General features: G+C 45.7%; 1 protein-coding gene across 20 annotated transcripts in view; it reads right to left on the bottom strand.

The window, feature by feature from the left end:
- Positions 1-20,138, bottom strand: part of HSPG2 (heparan sulfate proteoglycan 2) — a gene marked incomplete at its 3' end in the record, with an annotated part of 222,752 nt that extends 202,614 nt beyond the window's left edge. For 15 of the 20 annotated variants that reach the window (XM_077455956.1, XM_077455958.1, XM_077455973.1 and 12 more), the window contains 1 exon segment: positions 19,954-20,138. In XM_077455956.1, the coding sequence (XP_077312082.1) occupies positions 19,954-20,016 (63 nt within the window). 20 annotated transcript variants of the gene reach the window in all.
- Positions 20,139-20,146: the final 8 nt, after the last annotated feature.

The raw sequence follows: 20,146 nt of genomic DNA, 5'->3' as shown, positions 1-20,146 counted from the left end.
GAAGATCGGAGAAGATAGGAGAATCGGAGATGATCAGAGAAGATCAGAGAAGATCGGAGATGATCAGAGAAGATCGGAGATGATCGGAGAAGATCGGAGATGATCGGAGAAGATCAGAGAGGATCAGAGATGATCAGAGAGGATCGGAGATGATCAGAGAAGATCGGAGAAGATCGGAGAAGATCGGAGATGATCGGAGAAGATCAGAGAGGATCGGAGATGATCGGAGAAGATCGGAGAAGATCGGAGAAGATCAGAAAAGATCGGAGATGATTGGAGAAGATCAGAGATGATCGGAGAAGATCGGAGAAGATCAGAGAAGATCGGAGTTTATCGGAGAAGATCGGAGTTTATCGGAGAAGATCAGAGAAGATCGGAGATGATCAGAGAAGATCAGAGAAGATCGGAGAAGATCAGAGAAGATCGGAGAAGATCGGAGATGATCGGAGAAGATCGGAGAAGATCAGAGAAGATCGGAGAAGATCGGAGAAGATCAGAGAAGATCAGAGAAGATCGGAGTTTATCGGAGATGATCGGAGAAGATCGGAGTTTATCGGAGAAGATCAGAGAAGATCGGAGATGATCAGAGAAGATCAGAGAAGATCGGAGAAGATCAGAGAAGATCGGAGAAGATCGGAGATGATCGGAGAAGATCGGAGAAGATCAGAGAAGATCGGAGAAGATCGGAGAAGATCGGAGAAGATCAGAGAAGATCAGAGAAGATCAGAGAAGATCGGAGAAGATCAGAGATGATCGGAGATGATCGGAGAAGATCAGAGAAGATCGGAGAAGATCAGAGAAGATCGGAGAAGATCGGAGAAGATCGGAGAAGATCGGAGATGATCAGAGAAGATCGGAGAAGATCGGAGAAGATCGGAGTTGATCGGAGATGATCGGAGATGATCGGAGATGATCGGAGAAGATCAGAGAAGATCGGAGAAGATCGGAGATGATCGGAGATGATCGGAGAAGATCGGAGAAGATCGGAGATGATCAGAGATGATCAGAGATGATCAGAGAAGATCAGAGAAGATCGGAGAAGATCAGAGAAGATAGGAGATGATCGGAGATGATCAGAGAAGATCAGAGAAGATCGGAGAAGATAGGAGAATCGGAGATGATCAGAGAAGATCAGAGAAGATCGGAGATGATCAGAGAAGATCGGAGATGATCGGAGAAGATCGGAGATGATCGGAGAAGATCAGAGAGGATCAGAGATGATCAGAGAGGATCGGAGATGATCAGAGAAGATCGGAGAAGATCGGAGAAGATCGGAGATGATCGGAGAAGATCAGAGAGGATCGGAGATGATCGGAGAAGATCGGAGAAGATCGGAGAAGATCAGAAAAGATCGGAGATGATTGGAGAAGATCAGAGATGATCGGAGAAGATCGGAGAAGATCAGAGAAGATCGGAGTTTATCGGAGATGATCGGAGAAGATCGGAGTTTATCGGAGAAGATCAGAGAAGATCGGAGATGATCAGAGAAGATCAGAGAAGATCGGAGAAGATCAGAGAAGATCGGAGAAGATCGGAGATGATCGGAGAAGATCGGAGAAGATCAGAGAAGATTGGAGAAGATTGGAGAAGATTGGAGATGATCGGAGAAGATCAGAGAAGATCGGAGAAGATCAGAGAAGATTGGAGAAGATCGGAGATGATCGGAGAAGATCGGAGAAGATCAGAGAAGATCGGAGATGATCAGAGAAGATCGGAAATGATCGGAGAAGATCAGAGAAGATAGGAGATGATCGGAGATGATCGGAGATGATTGGAAAAGATCGGAGATGATCGGAGAAGATCAGAAAAGATCGGAGATGATTGGAGAAGATCAGAGAAGATTGGAGTTTATCGGAGATGATCGGAGATGATCGGAGAAGATCGGAGTTTATCGGAGATGATCGGAGATGATCGGAGAAGATCGGAGATGATCAGAGAAGATCAGAGAAGATCGGAGAAGATCAGAGAAGATCGGAGATGATCAGAGAAGATCAGAGAAGATCGGAGAAGATCAGAGAAGATCGGAGAAGATCGGAGATGATCGGAGAAGATCGGAGAAGATCAGAGAAGATTGGAGAAGATTGGAGATGATCGGAGAAGATCAGAGAAGATCGGAGAAGATCAGAGAAGATCGGAGAAGATCGGAGATGATCGGAGAAGATCGGAGATGATCGGAGAAGATCGGAAATGATCGGAGAAGATCAGAGAAGATAGGAGATGATCGGAGAAGATCAGAGAAGATCGGAGATGATCGGAGAAGATCAGAGAAGATCAGAGAAGATCGGAGATGATCAGAGAAGATCGGAGAAGATCAGAGAAGATCGGAGATGATCAGAGAAGATCAGAGAAGATCAGAGAAGATCGGAGATGATCAGAGAAGATCGGAGAAGATCAGAGATGATCGGAGATGATCGGAGAAGATCAGAGAAGATCGGAGAAGATCGGAGATGATCAGAGAAGATCGGAGAAGATCGAAGAAGATCGGAGAAGATCAGAGAAGATCAGAGAAGATCAGAGAAGATCGGAGAAGATCAGAGATGATCGGAGATGATCGGAGAAGATCAGAGAAGATCGGAGAAGATCAGAGAAGATCGGAGAAGATCGGAGAAGATCGGAGAAGATCGGAGATGATCAGAGAAGATCGGAGAAGATCGGAGAAGATCGGAGTTGATCGGAGATGATCGGAGATGATCGGAGATGATCGGAGAAGATCAGAGAAGATCAGAGAAGATCGGAGATGATCGGAGATGATCGGAGAAGATCAGAGAAGATCGGAGAAGATCGGAGATGATCAGAGATGATCAGAGATGATCAGAGAAGATCAGAGAAGATCAGAGAAGATCGGAGAAGATCAGAGAAGATCAGAGAAGATCAGAGAAGATCGGAGAAGATCAGAGATGATCGGAGATGATCGGAGAAGATCAGAGAAGATCGGAGAAGATCAGAGAAGATCGGAGAAGATCGGAGAAGATCGGAGAAGATCGGAGATGATCAGAGAAGATCGGAGAAGATCGGAGAAGATCGGAGTTGATCGGAGATGATCGGAGATGATCGGAGATGATCGGAGAAGATCAGAGAAGATCAGAGAAGATCGGAGATGATCGGAGATGATCGGAGAAGATCAGAGAAGATCGGAGAAGATCGGAGATGATCAGAGATGATCAGAGATGATCAGAGAAGATCAGAGAAGATCAGAGAAGATCGGAGAAGATCAGAGAAGATAGGAGATGATCGGAGATGATCAGAGAAGATCAGAGAAGATCGGAGAAGATAGGAGAATCGGAGATGATCAGAGAAGATCAGAGAAGATCGGAGATGATCAGAGAAGATCGGAGATGATCGGAGAAGATCGGAGATGATCGGAGAAGATCAGAGAGGATCAGAGATGATCAGAGAGGATCGGAGATGATCAGAGAAGATCGGAGAAGATCGGAGAAGATCGGAGATGATCGGAGAAGATCAGAGAGGATCGGAGATGATCGGAGAAGATCGGAGAAGATCGGAGAAGATCAGAAAAGATCGGAGATGATTGGAGAAGATCAGAGATGATCGGAGAAGATCGGAGAAGATCAGAGAAGATCGGAGTTTATCGGAGATGATCGGAGAAGATCGGAGTTTATCGGAGAAGATCAGAGAAGATCGGAGATGATCAGAGAAGATCAGAGAAGATCGGAGAAGATCAGAGAAGATCGGAGAAGATCGGAGATGATCGGAGAAGATCGGAGAAGATCAGAGAAGATCGGAGAAGATCGGAGAAGATCAGAGAAGATCAGAGAAGATCAGAGAAGATCGGAGAAGATCAGAGATGATCGGAGATGATCGGAGAAGATCAGAGAAGATCGGAGAAGATCAGAGAAGATCGGAGAAGATCGGAGAAGATCGGAGAAGATCGGAGATGATCAGAGAAGATCGGAGAAGATCGGAGAAGATCGGAGTTGATCGGAGATGATCGGAGATGATCGGAGATGATCGGAGAAGATCAGAGAAGATCAGAGAAGATCAGAGAAGATCGGAGATGATCGGAGATGATCGGAGAAGATCAGAGAAGATCGGAGAAGATCGGAGATGATCAGAGATGATCAGAGATGATCAGAGAAGATCAGAGAAGATCAGAGAAGATCGGAGAAGATCAGAGAAGATAGGAGATGATCGGAGATGATCAGAGAAGATCAGAGAAGATCGGAGAAGATAGGAGAATCGGAGATGATCAGAGAAGATCAGAGAAGATCGGAGATGATCAGAGAAGATCGGAGATGATCGGAGAAGATCGGAGATGATCGGAGAAGATCAGAGAGGATCAGAGATGATCAGAGAGGATCGGAGATGATCAGAGAAGATCGGAGAAGATCGGAGAAGATCGGAGATGATCGGAGAAGATCAGAGAGGATCGGAGATGATCGGAGAAGATCGGAGAAGATCAGAGAAGATCAGAAAAGATCGGAGATGATTGGAGAAGATCAGAGATGATCGGAGAAGATCGGAGAAGATCAGAGAAGATCGGAGTTTATCGGAGATGATCGGAGAAGATCGGAGTTTATCGGAGAAGATCAGAGAAGATCGGAGATGATCAGAGAAGATCAGAGAAGATCGGAGAAGATCAGAGAAGATCGGAGAAGATCGGAGATGATCGGAGAAGATCGGAGAAGATCAGAGAAGATTGGAGAAGATTGGAGAAGATTGGAGATGATCGGAGAAGATCAGAGAAGATCGGAGAAGATCAGAGAAGATTGGAGAAGATCGGAGATGATCGGAGAAGATCGGAGAAGATCAGAGAAGATCGGAGATGATCAGAGAAGATCGGAGATGATCGGAGAAGATCAGAGAAGATAGGAGATGATCGGAGATGATCGGAGATGATTGGAAAAGATCGGAGATGATCGGAGAAGATCAGAAAAGATCGGAGATGATTGGAGAAGATCAGAGAAGATTGGAGTTTATCGGAGATGATCGGAGATGATCGGAGAAGATCGGAGTTTATCGGAGATGATCGGAGATGATCGGAGAAGATCGGAGATGATCAGAGAAGATCAGAGAAGATCGGAGAAGATCAGAGAAGATCGGAGATGATCAGAGAAGATCAGAGAAGATCGGAGAAGATCAGAGAAGATCGGAGAAGATCGGAGATGATCGGAGAAGATCGGAGAAGATCAGAGAAGATTGGAGAAGATTGGAGAAGATTGGAGATGATCGGAGAAGATCAGAGAAGATCGGAGAAGATCAGAGAAGATCGGAGAAGATCGGAGATGATCGGAGAAGATCGGAGATGATCGGAGAAGATCGGAAATGATCGGAGAAGATCAGAGAAGATAGGAGATGATCGGAGAAGATCAGAGAAGATCGGAGATGATCGGAGAAGATCAGAGAAGATCAGAGAAGATCAGAGAAGATCGGAGAAGATCGGAGATGATCGGAGAAGATCAGAGAAGATCGGAGATGATCGGAGAAGATCAGAGAAGATCGGAGATGATCGGAGAAGATCAGAGAAGATCGGAGATGATCGGAGAAGATCAGAGAAGATCGGAGATGATCGGAGAAGATCAGAGAAGATCGGAGATGATCGGAGAAGATCAGAGAAGATCGGAGATGATCGGAGAAGATCAGAGAAGATCAGAGAAGATCAGAGAAGATCGGAGATGATCGGAGAAGATCAGAGAAGATCGGAGATGATCGGAGAAGATCGGAGAAGATCAGAGAAGATCGGAGATGATCGGAGAAGATCAGAGAAGATCAGAGAAGATCAGAGAAGATCGGAGATGATCGGAGAAGATCAGAGAAGATCGGAGATGATCGGAGAAGATCAGAGAAGATCGGAGATGATCGGAGAAGATCAGAGAAGATCGGAGATGATCGGAGAAGATCAGAGAAGATCAGAGAAGATCAGAGAAGATCGGAGATGATCGGAGAAGATCAGAGAAGATCGGAGATGATCGGAGAAGATCGGAGAAGATCAGAGAAGATCGGAGATGATCGGAGAAGATCAGAGAAGATCAGAGAAGATCAGAGAAGATCGGAGATGATCGGAGAAGATCAGAGAAGATCAGAGAAGATCGGAGATGATCGGAGAAGATCAGAGAAGATCAGAGAAGATCAGAGAAGATCGGAGATGATCGGAGAAGATCAGAGAAGATCGGAGATGATCGGAGAAGATCGGAGATGATCGGAGAAGATCGGAGAAGATCGGAGAAGATCAGAGAAGATCAGAGAAGATCGGAGATGATTGGGGGTCTCACTGGGTGCCCCGGGCCGCCCATTTGCAGGTTTCTATGCTTGGATCGCTGGGATCTCATACATAGGTGGAGCTCATTGGGAGATTTAATAAAGGCAAAGAGTGCGCTCACTTTGTAAGGGAATTTTCCCAAAGCTTATTAAACAAGGTGAAGCTCTACCGACGTCCATCATCCAATCACGTGCAACCAGAGATAAAAGGAATTATTATTTTCCTTGCAGGTGATTGGATATCCTGTATAATAACTGGAAATGCTGTGAAATTTCACCTCATTCACGAAGCTCTGGGGACAATTTCCTCGCATGGTGAAGAGATTTGCTTTTAGTAATCCCCTTTGTACTGATTCCCATCCACTACAGAACATCAAACCCACCATAAATATACCGCAAGTGCCGCCCTGTGTAATGATCTCCGGGCCCTATATTCAGGGGCCCCTCCCTGTGTAATGATCTGCGTCCCCATATTCAGGGGCCCCTCCCTGTGTAATGATCTGCGTCCCCATATTCAGGGGCCCCTCCCTGTGTAATGATCTGCGGCCCCATATTCAGGGGCCCCTCCCTGTGTAAGGATCTGCGGGCCCCATATTCAGGGGCCCCTCCCTGTGTAATGATCTGCGGGCCCCATATTCAGGGGCCCCTCCCTCTGTAATGATCTGTGGGCCCCATATTCAGGGCCCCCCCTCCCGTGAAATGATCTGCGAGCCCCATATTCAGGGCCCCCCCATGTAATGATCTCCGGGCCCTATATTCAGGGGCCCCTCCCTGTGTAATGATCTGCGGGCCCCATATTCAGGGGCCCCTCCCTGTGTAATGATCTGCGTCCCCATATTCAGGGGCCCCTCCCTGTGTAATGATCTGCGGGCCCCATATTGAGGGGCCCCTCCCTGTGTAATGATCTGTGGCCCCATATTCAGGGGCCCCTCCCTGTGTAATGATCTGTGGGCCCCATATTCAGGGGCCCCTCCCTGTGTAAGGATCTGCGGGCCCCATATTCAGGGGCCCCTCCCTGTGTAATGATCTGCGGGCCCCATATTCAGGGGCCCCTCCCTCTGTAATGATCTGCAGGCCCCATATTCAGGGCCCTCCTCCCGTGAAATAATCTGCGGGCCCCATATTCAGGGCCCCCCCATGTAATGATCTCCGGGCCCTATATTCAGGGGCCCCTCCCTGTGTAATGATCTGCGGGCCCCATATTCAGGGGCCCCTCCCTGTGTAATAATCTGCGGGCCCCATATTCAGGGGCCCCTCCCTGTGTAATGATCTGCGGGCCCCATATTCAGGGGCCCCTCCCTGTGTAATGATCTGCGGGCCCCATATTCAGGGGCCCCTCCCTGTGTAATGATCTGCGGGCCCCATATTCAGGGGCCCCTCCCTGTGTAATGATCTGCGGGCCCCATATTCAGGGGCCCCTCCCTGTGTAATGATCTGCGGGCCCCATATTCAGGGGCCCCTCCCTGTGTTTGCCTCCAATTACAGATTCTCATCTGAAGTGCTTAAAGTCAATTCACTAAACAGAAACTTCACACAACTCTGCTATGAGGGCCCCATGTCCTGAGGTCAGGGAGGAAGAGGGCCCCGTGTCCTGAGGTCAGGGAGGAAGAGGGGCCCGTGTCCTGAGGTCAGGTGGGAGGAGGGGCCGTGTCCTGAGGTTAGTTGGGAGGAGGGGCCCCGTGTCCCGAGATCAGGGGGTGAGCGGGAGGAGGGGCCCCGTGTCCTGAGGTCAGAGGGAGGAGGGGCCCGTGTCCTGAGGTCAGGGGGTGAGCGGAAGGAGGGGCCCCATGTCCTGAGGTCAGAGGGGAGGAGGGGCACCATGTCCTGAGGTCAGAGGGGAGGAGGGGCACCATGTCCTGAGGTCGGGGGGAAGAGGGGCTCCGTGTCCTGAGGTCAGGGGGTGAGTGGGAGGAGGGGCCCCCATGTTCTGAGGTCAGACGGGAGGGGCCCCATGTCCTGAGGTAAGGGGGGAGGAAGGGCACTGTGTCCTGAGGTCAGGGGTGAGGGGGAGGAGGGGCCCCTCTCCCCACTCACCCCCTGACCTCAGGACACGGGGCCCCTCCTCCCGCTCACCCCCTAACCTCAGGACATGAGGCCCCTCCTTCCGCTCACCCCCTTGTCCTGATGTCAGGGGGGGGAGGGGCCCCATGTCCTGAGGTCAGGGGGGAGGAGGGGACCCGTATCCTGAGGTCAGGGGATTGGCTCAGTGTTGCTCCTCCCTCTCCTGGTATTGGTGTGGCAGGAGGCCAATAAGAGGACAGGTCGGGGATTTATTCTCTCTGTATTATGACATCACTGGATGGAACGTTGTTTCTCATTATCTCCACTATGAGGTCATCACATACAATCAGTCCTCAGAGTGCGATGACATCATAGCCCCGGGAATATCGCAGACCATACAACCACCAATCCATGTCCGATAGAAATCAATGCTGCGCTGTGCTGGGACTTGTAGTTCCCCAGCAGCTGCAATCTGATGATTGTAAAAGGAGAGAGCACCCTGGCTCCGCCTCCCCGCGGTTCGCCCTGTGGGGTACAATCCATATCCGTCTATATATACCGCGTCTGGGTCCCGCCCGGCGCTCATCCCGGAATCCTCAGCCAGCTATTTATACCCCGGCCGCTCATTCCAAGAATATTCTCCCGGTATGTGGAGAGAGCCGAGGGCTGCGGAGTGCAAGCTCCTGGGGCGAGAGGCTAGTTCCATGAATGAGCTGGATACACATTAAACAATCACATCTGTCAGATCTGTCCTCTCACTGGGGGTGTGATCAGAGTGGGGGGGTCGCTCTGGGGGTGTGATCAGAGTGGGGGGGTCGCTCTGGGGGTGTGATCAGAGTGGGGGGTCGCTCTGGGGGTGTGATCAGAGTGGGGGTTCCCTCTGGGGGTGTGATCAGAGTGGGGGTTCCCTCTGGGGGTGTGATCAGAGTGGGGGTTCCCTCTGGGGGTGTGATCAGAGCGGGGGTTCCCTCTGGGGGTGTGATCAGAGTGGGGGGTTCCCTCTGGGGGTGTGATCAGAGTGGGGGGTCGCTCTGGGGGTGTGATCAGAGTGGGGGGTCGCTCTGGGGGTGTGATCAGAGTGGGGGGGTCCCTCTGGGGGTGTGATCAGAGCGGGGGTTCCCTCTGGGGGTGTGATCAGAGTGGGGGGTCGCTCTGGGGGTGTGATCAGAGTGGGGGGTTCCCTCTGGGGGTGTGATCAGAGTGGGGGGGTCGCTCTGGGGGTGTGATCAGAGCGGGGGTTCCCTCTGGGGGTGTGATCAGAGTGGGGGGTCGCTCTGGGGGTGTGATCAGAGTGGGGGGGTCGCTCTGGGGGTGTGATCAGAGTGGGGGGTCGCTCTGGGGGTGTGATCAGAGTGGGGGGTCGCTCTGGGGGTGTGATCAGAGTGGGGGTTCCCTCTGGGGGTGTGATCAGAGTGGGGGGGTCCCTTTGGGGGTGTGATCAGAGTGGGGGTTCCCTCTGGGGGTGTGATCAGAGTGGGGGGTCGCTCTGGGGGTGTGATCAGAGTGGGGGGGTCGCTCTGGGGGTGTGATCAGAGTGGGGGGTCGCTCTGGGGGTGTGATCAGAGTGGGGGGTCGCTCTGGGGGTGTGATCAGAGTGGGGGGTCGCTCTGGGGGTGTGATCAGAGTGGGGGGGTCCCTCTGGGGGTATGATCAGAGTGGGGGGTCTCTCTGGGGGTGTGATCAGAGTGGGGGGTCGCTCTGGGGGTGTGATCAGAGTGGGGGGTTCCCTCTGGGGGTGTGATCAGAGTGGGGGTTCCCTCTGGGGGTGTGATCAGAGGGGGGGGTCGCTCTGGGGGTGTGATCAGAGTGGGGGGTCGCTCTGGGGGTGTGATCAGAGTGGGGGTTCCCTCTGGGGGTGTGATCAGAGTGGGGGGTCGCTCTGGGGGTGTGATCAGAGAGGGGGGTTGCTCTGGGGGTGTGATCAGAGTGGGGGGGTCGCTCTGGGGGTGTGATCAGAGTGGGGGGTCGCTCTGGAGGTGTGATTAGAGTGGGGGGTCGCTCTGGGGGTGTGATCAGAGTGGGGGGTCGCTCTGGGGGTGTGATCAGAGTGCCCCCCCTGTGGTGGAGAAGATGTTATGGTATTGCAATACATTGTGTAAATATTGATGATTGGGGGATACATTGTGTAAATATTGATGATTGGGGGGATACATTGTGTGAATATTGATGATTGGGGGGATACATTGTGTAAATATTGATGATTGGGGGATACATTGTGTAAATATTGATGATTGGGGGATACATTGTGTGAATATTGATGATTGGGGGATACATTGTGTGAATATTGATGATTGGGGGATACATTGTGTAAATATTGATGATTGGGGGGATACATTGTGTAAATATTGATGATTGGGGGATACATTGTGTAAATATTGATGATTGGGGGATACATTGTGTAAATATTGATGATTGGGGGATACATTGTGTGAATATTGATGATTGGGGGATACATTGTGTGAATATTGATGATTGGGGGATACATTGTGTAAATATTGATGATTGGGGGGATACATTGTGTAAATATTGATGATTGGGGGATACATTGTGTAAATATTGATGATTGGGGGGATACATTGTGTAAATATTGATGATTGGGGGATACATTGTGTAAATATTGATGATTGGGGGGATACATTGTGTAAATATTGATGATTGGGGGGATACATTGTGTGAATATTGATGATTGGGGGATACATTGTGTAAATATTGATGATTGGGGGATACATTGTGTGAATATTGATGATTGGGGGGATACATTGTGTAAATATTGATGATTGGGGGATACATTGTGTGAATATTGATGATTGGGGGATACATTGTGTGAATATTGATGATTGGGGGATACATTGTGTGAATATTGATGATTGGGGGATACATTGTGTGAATATTGATGATTGGGGGATACATTGTGTGAATATTGATGATTGGGGGATACATTGTGTGAATATTGATGATTGGGGGATACATTGTGTAAATATCGATGATTGGGGGATACATTGTGTGAATATTGATGATTGGGGGATACATTGTGTGAATATTGATGATTGGGGGATACATTGTGTGAATATTGATGATTGGGGGATACATTGTGTAAATATTGATGATTGGGGGATACATTGTGTGAATATTGATGATTGGGGGGATACATTGTGTGAATATTGATGATTGGGGGATACATTGTGTGAATATTGAAGATTGGGGGATACATTGTGTGAATATTGATGATTGGGGGGATACATTGTGTAAATATTGATGATTGGGGGGATACATTGTGTAAATATTGATGATTGGGGGATACATTGTGTGAATATTGATGATTGGGGGATACATTGTGTAAATATTGATGATTGGGGGATACATTGTGTAAATATTGATGATTGGGGGGATACATTGTGTAAATATTGATGATTGGGGGGTACATTGTGTAAATATTGATGATTGGGGGGATACATTGTGTAAATATTGATGATTGGGGGGATACATTGTGTAAATATTGATGATTGGGGGGTACATTGTGTAAATATTGATGATTGGGGGGATACATTGTGTGAATATTGATGATTGGGGGGTACATTGCGTGAATATTGATGATTGGGGGGTACATTGCGTAAATATTGATGATTGGGGGGATACATTGTGTAAATATTGATGATTGGGGGGATACATTGTGTAAATATTGATGATTGGGGGATACATTGTGTAAATATTGATGATTGGGGGGATACATTGTGTAAATATTGATGATTGGGGGGATACATTGTGTAAATATTGATGATTGGGGGATACATTGTGTAAATATTGATGATTGGGGGATACATTGTGTGAATATTGATGATTGGGGGGTACATTGTGTGAATATTGATGATTGGGGGATACATTGTGTGAATATTGATGATTGGGGGATACATTGTGTGAATATTGATGATTGGGGGATACATTGTGTAAATATTGATGATTGGGGGATACATTGTGTGAATATTGATGATTGGGGGATACATTGTGTAAATATTGATGATTGGGGGATACATTGTGTGAATATTGATGATTGGTGGATACATTGTGTGAATATTGATGATTGGGGGATACATTGCGTAAATATTGATGATTGGGGGATACATTGCGTAAATATTGATGATTGGGGGGATACATTGTGTGAATATTGATGATTGGGGGATACATTGCGTAAATATTGCTGATTGGGGGATACATTGTGTGAATATTGATGATTGGGGGATACATTGTGTAAATATTGATGATTGGGGGATACATTGTGTGAATATTGATGATTGGGGGGTACATTGCGTAAATATTGATGATTGGGGGGATACATTGTGTAAATATTGATGATTGGGGGGATACATTGTGTAAATATTGATGATTGGGGGATACATTGTGTAAATATTGATGATTGGGGGGATACATTGTGTAAATATTGATGATTGGGGGGATACATTGTGTAAATATTGATGATTGGGGGATACATTGTGTAAATATTGATGATTGGGGGATACATTGTGTGAATATTGATGATTGGGGGGTACATTGTGTGAATATTGATGATTGGGGGATACATTGTGTGAATATTGATGATTGGGGGATACATTGTGTGAATATTGATGATTGGGGGATACATTGTGTAAATATTGATGATTGGGGGATACATTGTGTAAATATTGATGATTGGGGGGATACATTGTGTAAATATTGATGATTGGGGGATACATTGTGTAAATATTGATGATTGGTGGATACATTGTGTAAATATTGATGATTGGGGGATACATTGTGTGAATATTGATGATTGGGGGATACATTGTGTAAATATTGATGATTGGGGGATACATTGTGTGAATATTGATGATTGGTGGATACATTGTGTGAATATTGATGATTGGGGGATACATTGTGTAAATATTGATGATTGGGGGGATACATTGTGTAAATATTGATGATTGGGGGATACATTGTGTAAATATTGATGATTGGGGGGATACATTGTGTAAATATTGATGATTGGGGGGATACATTGTGTAAATATTGATGATTGGGGGATACATTGTGTAAATATTGATGATTGGGGGATACATTGTGTGAATATTGATGATTGGGGGGTACATTGTGTGAATATTGATGATTGGGGGATACATTGTGTGAATATTGATGATTGGGGGATACATTGTGTGAATATTGATGATTGGGGGATACATTGTGTAAATATTGATGATTGGGGGATACATTGTGTAAATATTGATGATTGGGGGGATACATTGTGTAAATATTGATGATTGGGGGATACATTGTGTAAATATTGATGATTGGTGGATACATTGTGTAAATATTGATGATTGGGGGATACATTGTGTGAATATTGATGATTGGGGGATACATTGTGTAAATATTGATGATTGGGGGATACATTGTGTGAATATTGATGATTGGTGGATACATTGTGTGAATATTGATGATTGGGGGATACATTGTGTAAATATTGATGATTGGGGGATACATTGCGTAAATATTGATGATTGGGGGGATACATTGTGTGAATATTGATGATTGGGGGATACATTGCGTAAATATTGCTGATTGGGGGATACATTGTGTGAATATTGATGATTGGGGGATACATTGTGTAAATATTGATGATTGGGGGATACATTGTGTGAATATTGATGATTGGGGGGATACATTGTGTGAATATTGATGATTGGGGGGATACATTGTGTAAATATTGATGATTGGGGGATACATTGTGTGAATATTGATGATTGGGGGATACATTGTGTAAATATTGATGATTGGGGGATACATTGTGTGAATATTGATGATTGGGGGATACATTGCGTAAATATTGATGATTGGGGGGATACATTGGGTGAATATTGATGATTGGGGGATACATTGCGTAAATATTGATGATTGGGGGATACATTGTGTGAATATTGATGATTGGGGGGATACATTGTGTAAATATTGATGATTGGGGGATACATTGTGTGAACATTGATGATTGGGGGGATACATTGTGTGAATATTGATGATTGGGGGATACATTGTGTGAATATTGATGATTGGGGGATACATTGTGTAAATATTGATGATTGGGGGGATACATTGTGTGAATATTGATGATTGGGGGATACATTGTGTGAATATTGAAGATTGGGGGATACATTGTGTAAATATTGATGATTGGTGGATACATTGTGTAAATATTGATGATTGGGGGATACATTGTGTGAATATTGATGATTGGGGGATACATTGTGTGAATATTGATGATTGGGGGATACATTGTGTGAATATTGATGATTGGGGGGATACATTGTGTAAATATTGATGATTGGGGGATACATTGTGTGAACATTGATGATTGGGGGGATACATTGTGTGAATATTGATGATTGGGGGATACATTGTGTGAATATTGATGATTGGGGGATACATTGTGTAAATATTGATGATTGGGGGGATACATTGTGTGAATATTGATGATTGGGGGATACATTGTGTGAATATTGAAGATTGGGGGATACATTGTGTAAATATTGATGATTGGTGGATACATTGTGTAAATATTGATGATTGGGGGATACATTGTGTGAATATTGATGATTGGGGGATACATTGTGTAAATATTGATGATTGGTGGATACATTGTGTAAATATTGATGATTGGGGGGATACATTGTGTGAATATTGATGATTGGGGGATACATTGCGTAAATATTGATGATTGGGGGATACATTGTGTAAATATTGATGATTGGGGGATACATTGCGTAAATATTGATGATTGGGGGGATACATTGTGTGAATATTGATGATTGGGGGATACATTGCGTAAATATTGCTGATTGGGGGATACATTGTGTGAATATTGATGATTGGGGGATACATTGTGTAAATATTGATGATTGGGGGATACATTGTGTGAATATTGATGATTGGGGGGATACATTGTGTGAATATTGATGATTGGGGGGATACATTGTGTAAATATTGATGATTGGGGGATACATTGTGTGAATATTGATGATTGGGGGATACATTGTGTAAATATTGATGATTGGGGGATACATTGCGTAAATATTGATGATTGGGGGGATACATTGGGTGAATATTGATGATTGGGGGATACATTGCGTAAATATTGATGATTGGGGGATACATTGTGTGAATATTGATGATTGGGGGGATACATTGTGTAAATATTGATGATTGGGGGATACATTGTGTGAATATTGATGATTGGGGGGATACATTGTGTGAATATTGATGATTGGGGGATACATTGTGTGAATATTGATGATTGGGGGATACATTGTGTAAATATTGATGATTGGGGGATACATTGTGTGAATATTGATGATTGGGGGGGATACATTGTGTAAATATTGATGATTGGGGGATACATTGTGTGAATATTGATGACTGGGGGGATACATTGTGTGAATATTGATGATTGGGGGATACATTGTGTGAATATTGATGATTGGGGGGATACATTGTTGCAATCATTGAATGTTTATATAAATATTTATCTTTACTGATTCTGGGTAATATTACAGATCTTCACTCACCAATAACAACCTTGTAATATAGAGATTAATGACCCACAGCGACCAATCAGAACGCAGGGTCCCTCTGGTGGTTGCTATGGGTTACCTCACCACAGAACACGGCCCCATGGCTCACCACAGACCTCCTGTATAGCGGCTCAGGGCCTCTGATTGATCAGGAAGGCCATTGAGGTATTTGTGGCCCCGGCAGGGACAGGCGGAAGACACAGAGGCACCGCAGACCAGAATAACCGCCGGGATAAAATAACAGCCGGCCTCATCCATGTCCCTATTTATAATACATTGAAGAGGACCGGTCACCGATGTACTGCTACTACTACATAATACATAGAAGAGGACCGGTCAACAATATAGTACTACTTCACAATACATTGAAGAGGACCGGTCACCGATGTACTACTACTACACAATACATTGAAGAGGACCGGTCACCGATGTACTACTACTACACAATACATTGAAGAGGACCGGTCACCGATGTACTACTACTACACAATACATTGAAGAGGACCGGGCACCGACACGCTATGGATATACATTATGTATTAGGACACGCCCCCCACTCATGGACAATACAGAGTTTATATTATCATACAGACAGTACTGATCAGGATCTATCTACCTCACAAGTCACTAAACTCCCACCATTATGTGTATTAGTATGGGGGGGGGGGCATATAGAAAGACAACCCCACGGGTAGTGAAGCTGCAGGATGGAGAAGGGGAAAGTGAAGTTGCAGGACAGAGAAGGGGAAAGTGAATCTGCAGGACGGAGAAGGGGAAAGTGAAGTTGCAGGACGGAGAAGGTGAAGGTGAAGCTGCAGGATGGAGAAGGGGAAAGTGAAGCTCCAGGATGCAGAAGGGGAAGGTGAAGCTGCAGGATGGAGAAGGGGAAGGTGAAGCTGCAGGATGGAGAAGGGGAAGGTGAAGCTTCAGGATTGAGAAGGCGAAAGTGAAGCTGCAGGATGCAGAAAGTGAAGCTGCAGCATGGAGAAGGGGAAGTGAAGCTGCAGGATGGAGAAGGGGAGAGTAAAGTTGCAGGACGGAGAAGGTGAAGGTGAAGCTGCAGGATGGAGAAGGTGAAGCATGGAAAAGGGAAAAGTGAAGCTGCAGGATGGAGAAGGGGAAGGTGAAGCTTCAGGACGAAGAAGGGGAAGGTGAAGCTGCAGGATGGAGAAGGGGAAGGTGAAGCTGCAGGATGGAGAAGGGGAAAGTGAAGCTCCAGGATGCAGAAGGGGAAGGTGAAGCTGCAGGATGGAGAAGGGGAAGGTGAAGCTTCAGGATTGAGAAGGCGAAAGTGAAGCTGCAGGATGCAGAAAGTGAAGCTGCAGCATGGAGAAGGGGAAGTGAAGCTGCAGGATGGAGAAGGGGGGAGTGAAGTTGCAGGACGGAGAAGGTGAAGGTGAAGCTGCAGGATGGAGAAGGTGAAGCATGGAAAAGGGAAAAGTGAAGCTGCAGGATGGAGAAGGGGAAGGTGAAGCTTCAGGACGAAGAAGGGGAAGGTGAAGCTGCAGGAAGGAGAAGGGGAAGGTGAAGCTGCAGGATGGAGAAGGGGAAGGTGAAGCTGCAGGATGGAGAAGGGGAAGGTGAAGCTGCAGGATGGAGAAGGGGAAGGTGAAGCTGCAGGATGGAGAAGGGGAAGGTGAAGCTGCAGGATGGAGAAGGGGAAGGTGAAGCTTCAGGATGGAGAAGGCGAAAGTGAAGCTGCAGGATGCGGAAAGTGAAGCTGCACCATGGAGAAGGGGAAAATGAAGCTGCAGGATGAGGAGGGAGGAGGTGAAGCTGCAGGATGGAGAAGGGGAAAGTGAAGCTGCAGAATGAGGAGGGAGGAGGTGAAGCTGCAGAATGAGGAGGGAGGAGGTGAAGCTGCAGGATGAGGAGGGAGGAGGTGAAGCTGCAATACGGAGAAGGGGAAGGTGAAGCTGCAGGACGGGGAAGTCTTGTGGAGGTATAGATAGCACAGGAGGGGGGAGGTGAGTGCAGCACACAGGGAGATCCCTGATGACTGCGGCTCTGTGTACAGCAATATCCACACATCTCTACAGACAAACATTTTGTAGCAGAGTGTGATCTCTACAACAATATAAAACTCTATATACCATGTGTGATCTCTAGAACAGTATACACTGTATATAGCAGAGGGTGAGTAGTATATAGTATATAGCAGAGGGTGAGTAGTATATAGTATATAGCAGAGGGTGAGTAGTATATAGTATATAGCAGAGGGTGCGTAGTATATAGCAGAGGGTGCGTAGTATATAGTATATAGCAGAGGGTGAGTAGTATATAGCAGAGGGTGCGTAGTATATATAGCAGAGGGTGATTAGTATATAGCAGAGGGTGAGTAGTATATAGTATATAGCAGAGGGTGAGTAGTATATAGTATATAGCAGAGGGTGAGTAGTATATAGTATATAGCAGAGGGTGAGTAGTATATAGTATATAGCAGAGGGTGAGTAGTATATAGTATATAGCAGAGGGTGCGTAGTATATAGTATATAGCAGAGGGTGCGTAGTATATAGTATATAGCAGATGGTGAGTAGTATATAGTATATAGCAGAGGGTGAGTAGTATATTGTATATAGCAGAGGGTGAGTAGTATATAGCAGAGGGTGAGTAATATATAGTATATAGCAGAGGGTGAGTAGTATATAGTATATAGCAGAGGGTGAGTAGTATATAGTATATAGCAGAGGGTGAGTAGTATATAGCAGAGGGTGAGTAGTATATTGTATATAGCAGAGGGTGAGTAGTATATAGCAGAGGGTGAGTAGTATATAGTATATAGCAGAGGGTGCGTAGTATATAGTATATAGCAGAGTGTGAGTAGTATATAGTATATAGCAGAGGGTGAGTAGTATATAGTATATAGCAAAGGGTGAGTAGTATATAGTATATAGCAGAGGGTGAGTAGTATATAGCAGAGGGTGAGTAGTATATTGTATATAGCAGAGGGTGAGTAGTATATAGTATATAGCAGAGGGTGAGTAGTATATAGTATATAGCAGAGGGTGAGTAGTATATAGTATATAGCAGAGGGTGAGTAGTATATAGTATATAGCAGAGGGTGAGTAGTATATAGTATATAGCAGAGGGTGAGTAGTATATAGCAGAGGGTGAGTAGTATATAGTATATAGCAGAGGGTGAGTAGTATATAGCAGAGGGTGAGTAGTATATAGTATATAGCAGAGGGTGAGTAGTATATAGTATATAGCAGAGGGTGAGTAGTATATAGCAGAGGGTGAGTAGTATATAGTATATAGCAGAGGGTGAGTTGTATATAGTATATAGCAGAGGGTGAGTAGTATATAGTATATAGCAGAGGGTGAGTTGTATATAGTATATAGCAGAGGGTGCGTAGTATATAGTATATAGCAGAGGGTGAGTAGTATATAGTATATAGCAGAGGGTGAGTAATATATAGTATATAGCAGAGGGTGAGTAGTATATAGTATATAGCAGAGGGTGAGTTGTATATAGTATATAGCAGAGGGTGAGTAGTATATAGTATATAGCAGAGGGTGAGTAGTATATAGTATATAGCAGAGGGTGCGTAGTATATAGTATATAGCAGAGGGTGAGTAGTATATAGTATATAGCAGAGGGTGAGTAGTATATAGTATATAGCAGAGGGTGAGTAGTATATAGTATATAGCAGAGGGTGAGTAGTATATAGTATATAGCAGAGGGTGAGTAGTATATAGTATATAGCAGAGGGTGAGTAGTATATAGTATATAGCAGAGGGTGAGTTGTATATAGTATATAGCAGAGGGTGCGTAGTATATAGTATATAGCAGAGGGTGAGTAGTATATAGTATATAGCAGAGGGTGAGTTGTATATAGTATATAGCAGAGGGTGAGTAGTATATAGTATATAGCAGAGGGTGAGTAGTATATAGTATATAGCAGAGGGTGAGTAGTATATAGTATATAGCAGAGGGTGAGTAGTATATAGTATATAGCAGAGGGTGAGTAGTATATAGTATATAGCAGAGGGTGAGTAGTATATAGCAGAGGGTGAGTAGTATATAGTATATAGCAGAGGGTGAGTAGTATATAGTATATAGCAGAGGGTGAGTAGTATATAGTATATAGCAGAGGGTGAGTAGTATATAGTATATAGCAGAGGGTGAGTTGTGCCACTTACCGGTATGATGATGAGCAGAGTCAGCAGAGTCACCGCCGTCCTCCCCGCCTTCCAGCCTCCCATCCTCGGGGTCCTGCACAGTCCAGTGTCTGAGGAATCCCCCCTGACATCCAACGACTCCCAGAGCAAGAGACTCAGTGTGTGTCACTTCCTCCACTCCGCCTGCAATCCCCGCACTCCACTGCTGGAATGT

Source organism: Lithobates pipiens, unplaced genomic scaffold (assembly GCF_037356315.1).
Source record: "Lithobates pipiens isolate NorthernLeopardFrog02 unplaced genomic scaffold, aLitPip1_a1.2 Scaffold_27, whole genome shotgun sequence".
Taxonomy (NCBI): domain Eukaryota; kingdom Metazoa; phylum Chordata; class Amphibia; order Anura; family Ranidae; genus Lithobates; species Lithobates pipiens.
The sequence above is the reverse complement of the archived record's forward strand: the minus strand, read 5'-3'. Positions and strand labels throughout refer to the sequence as shown.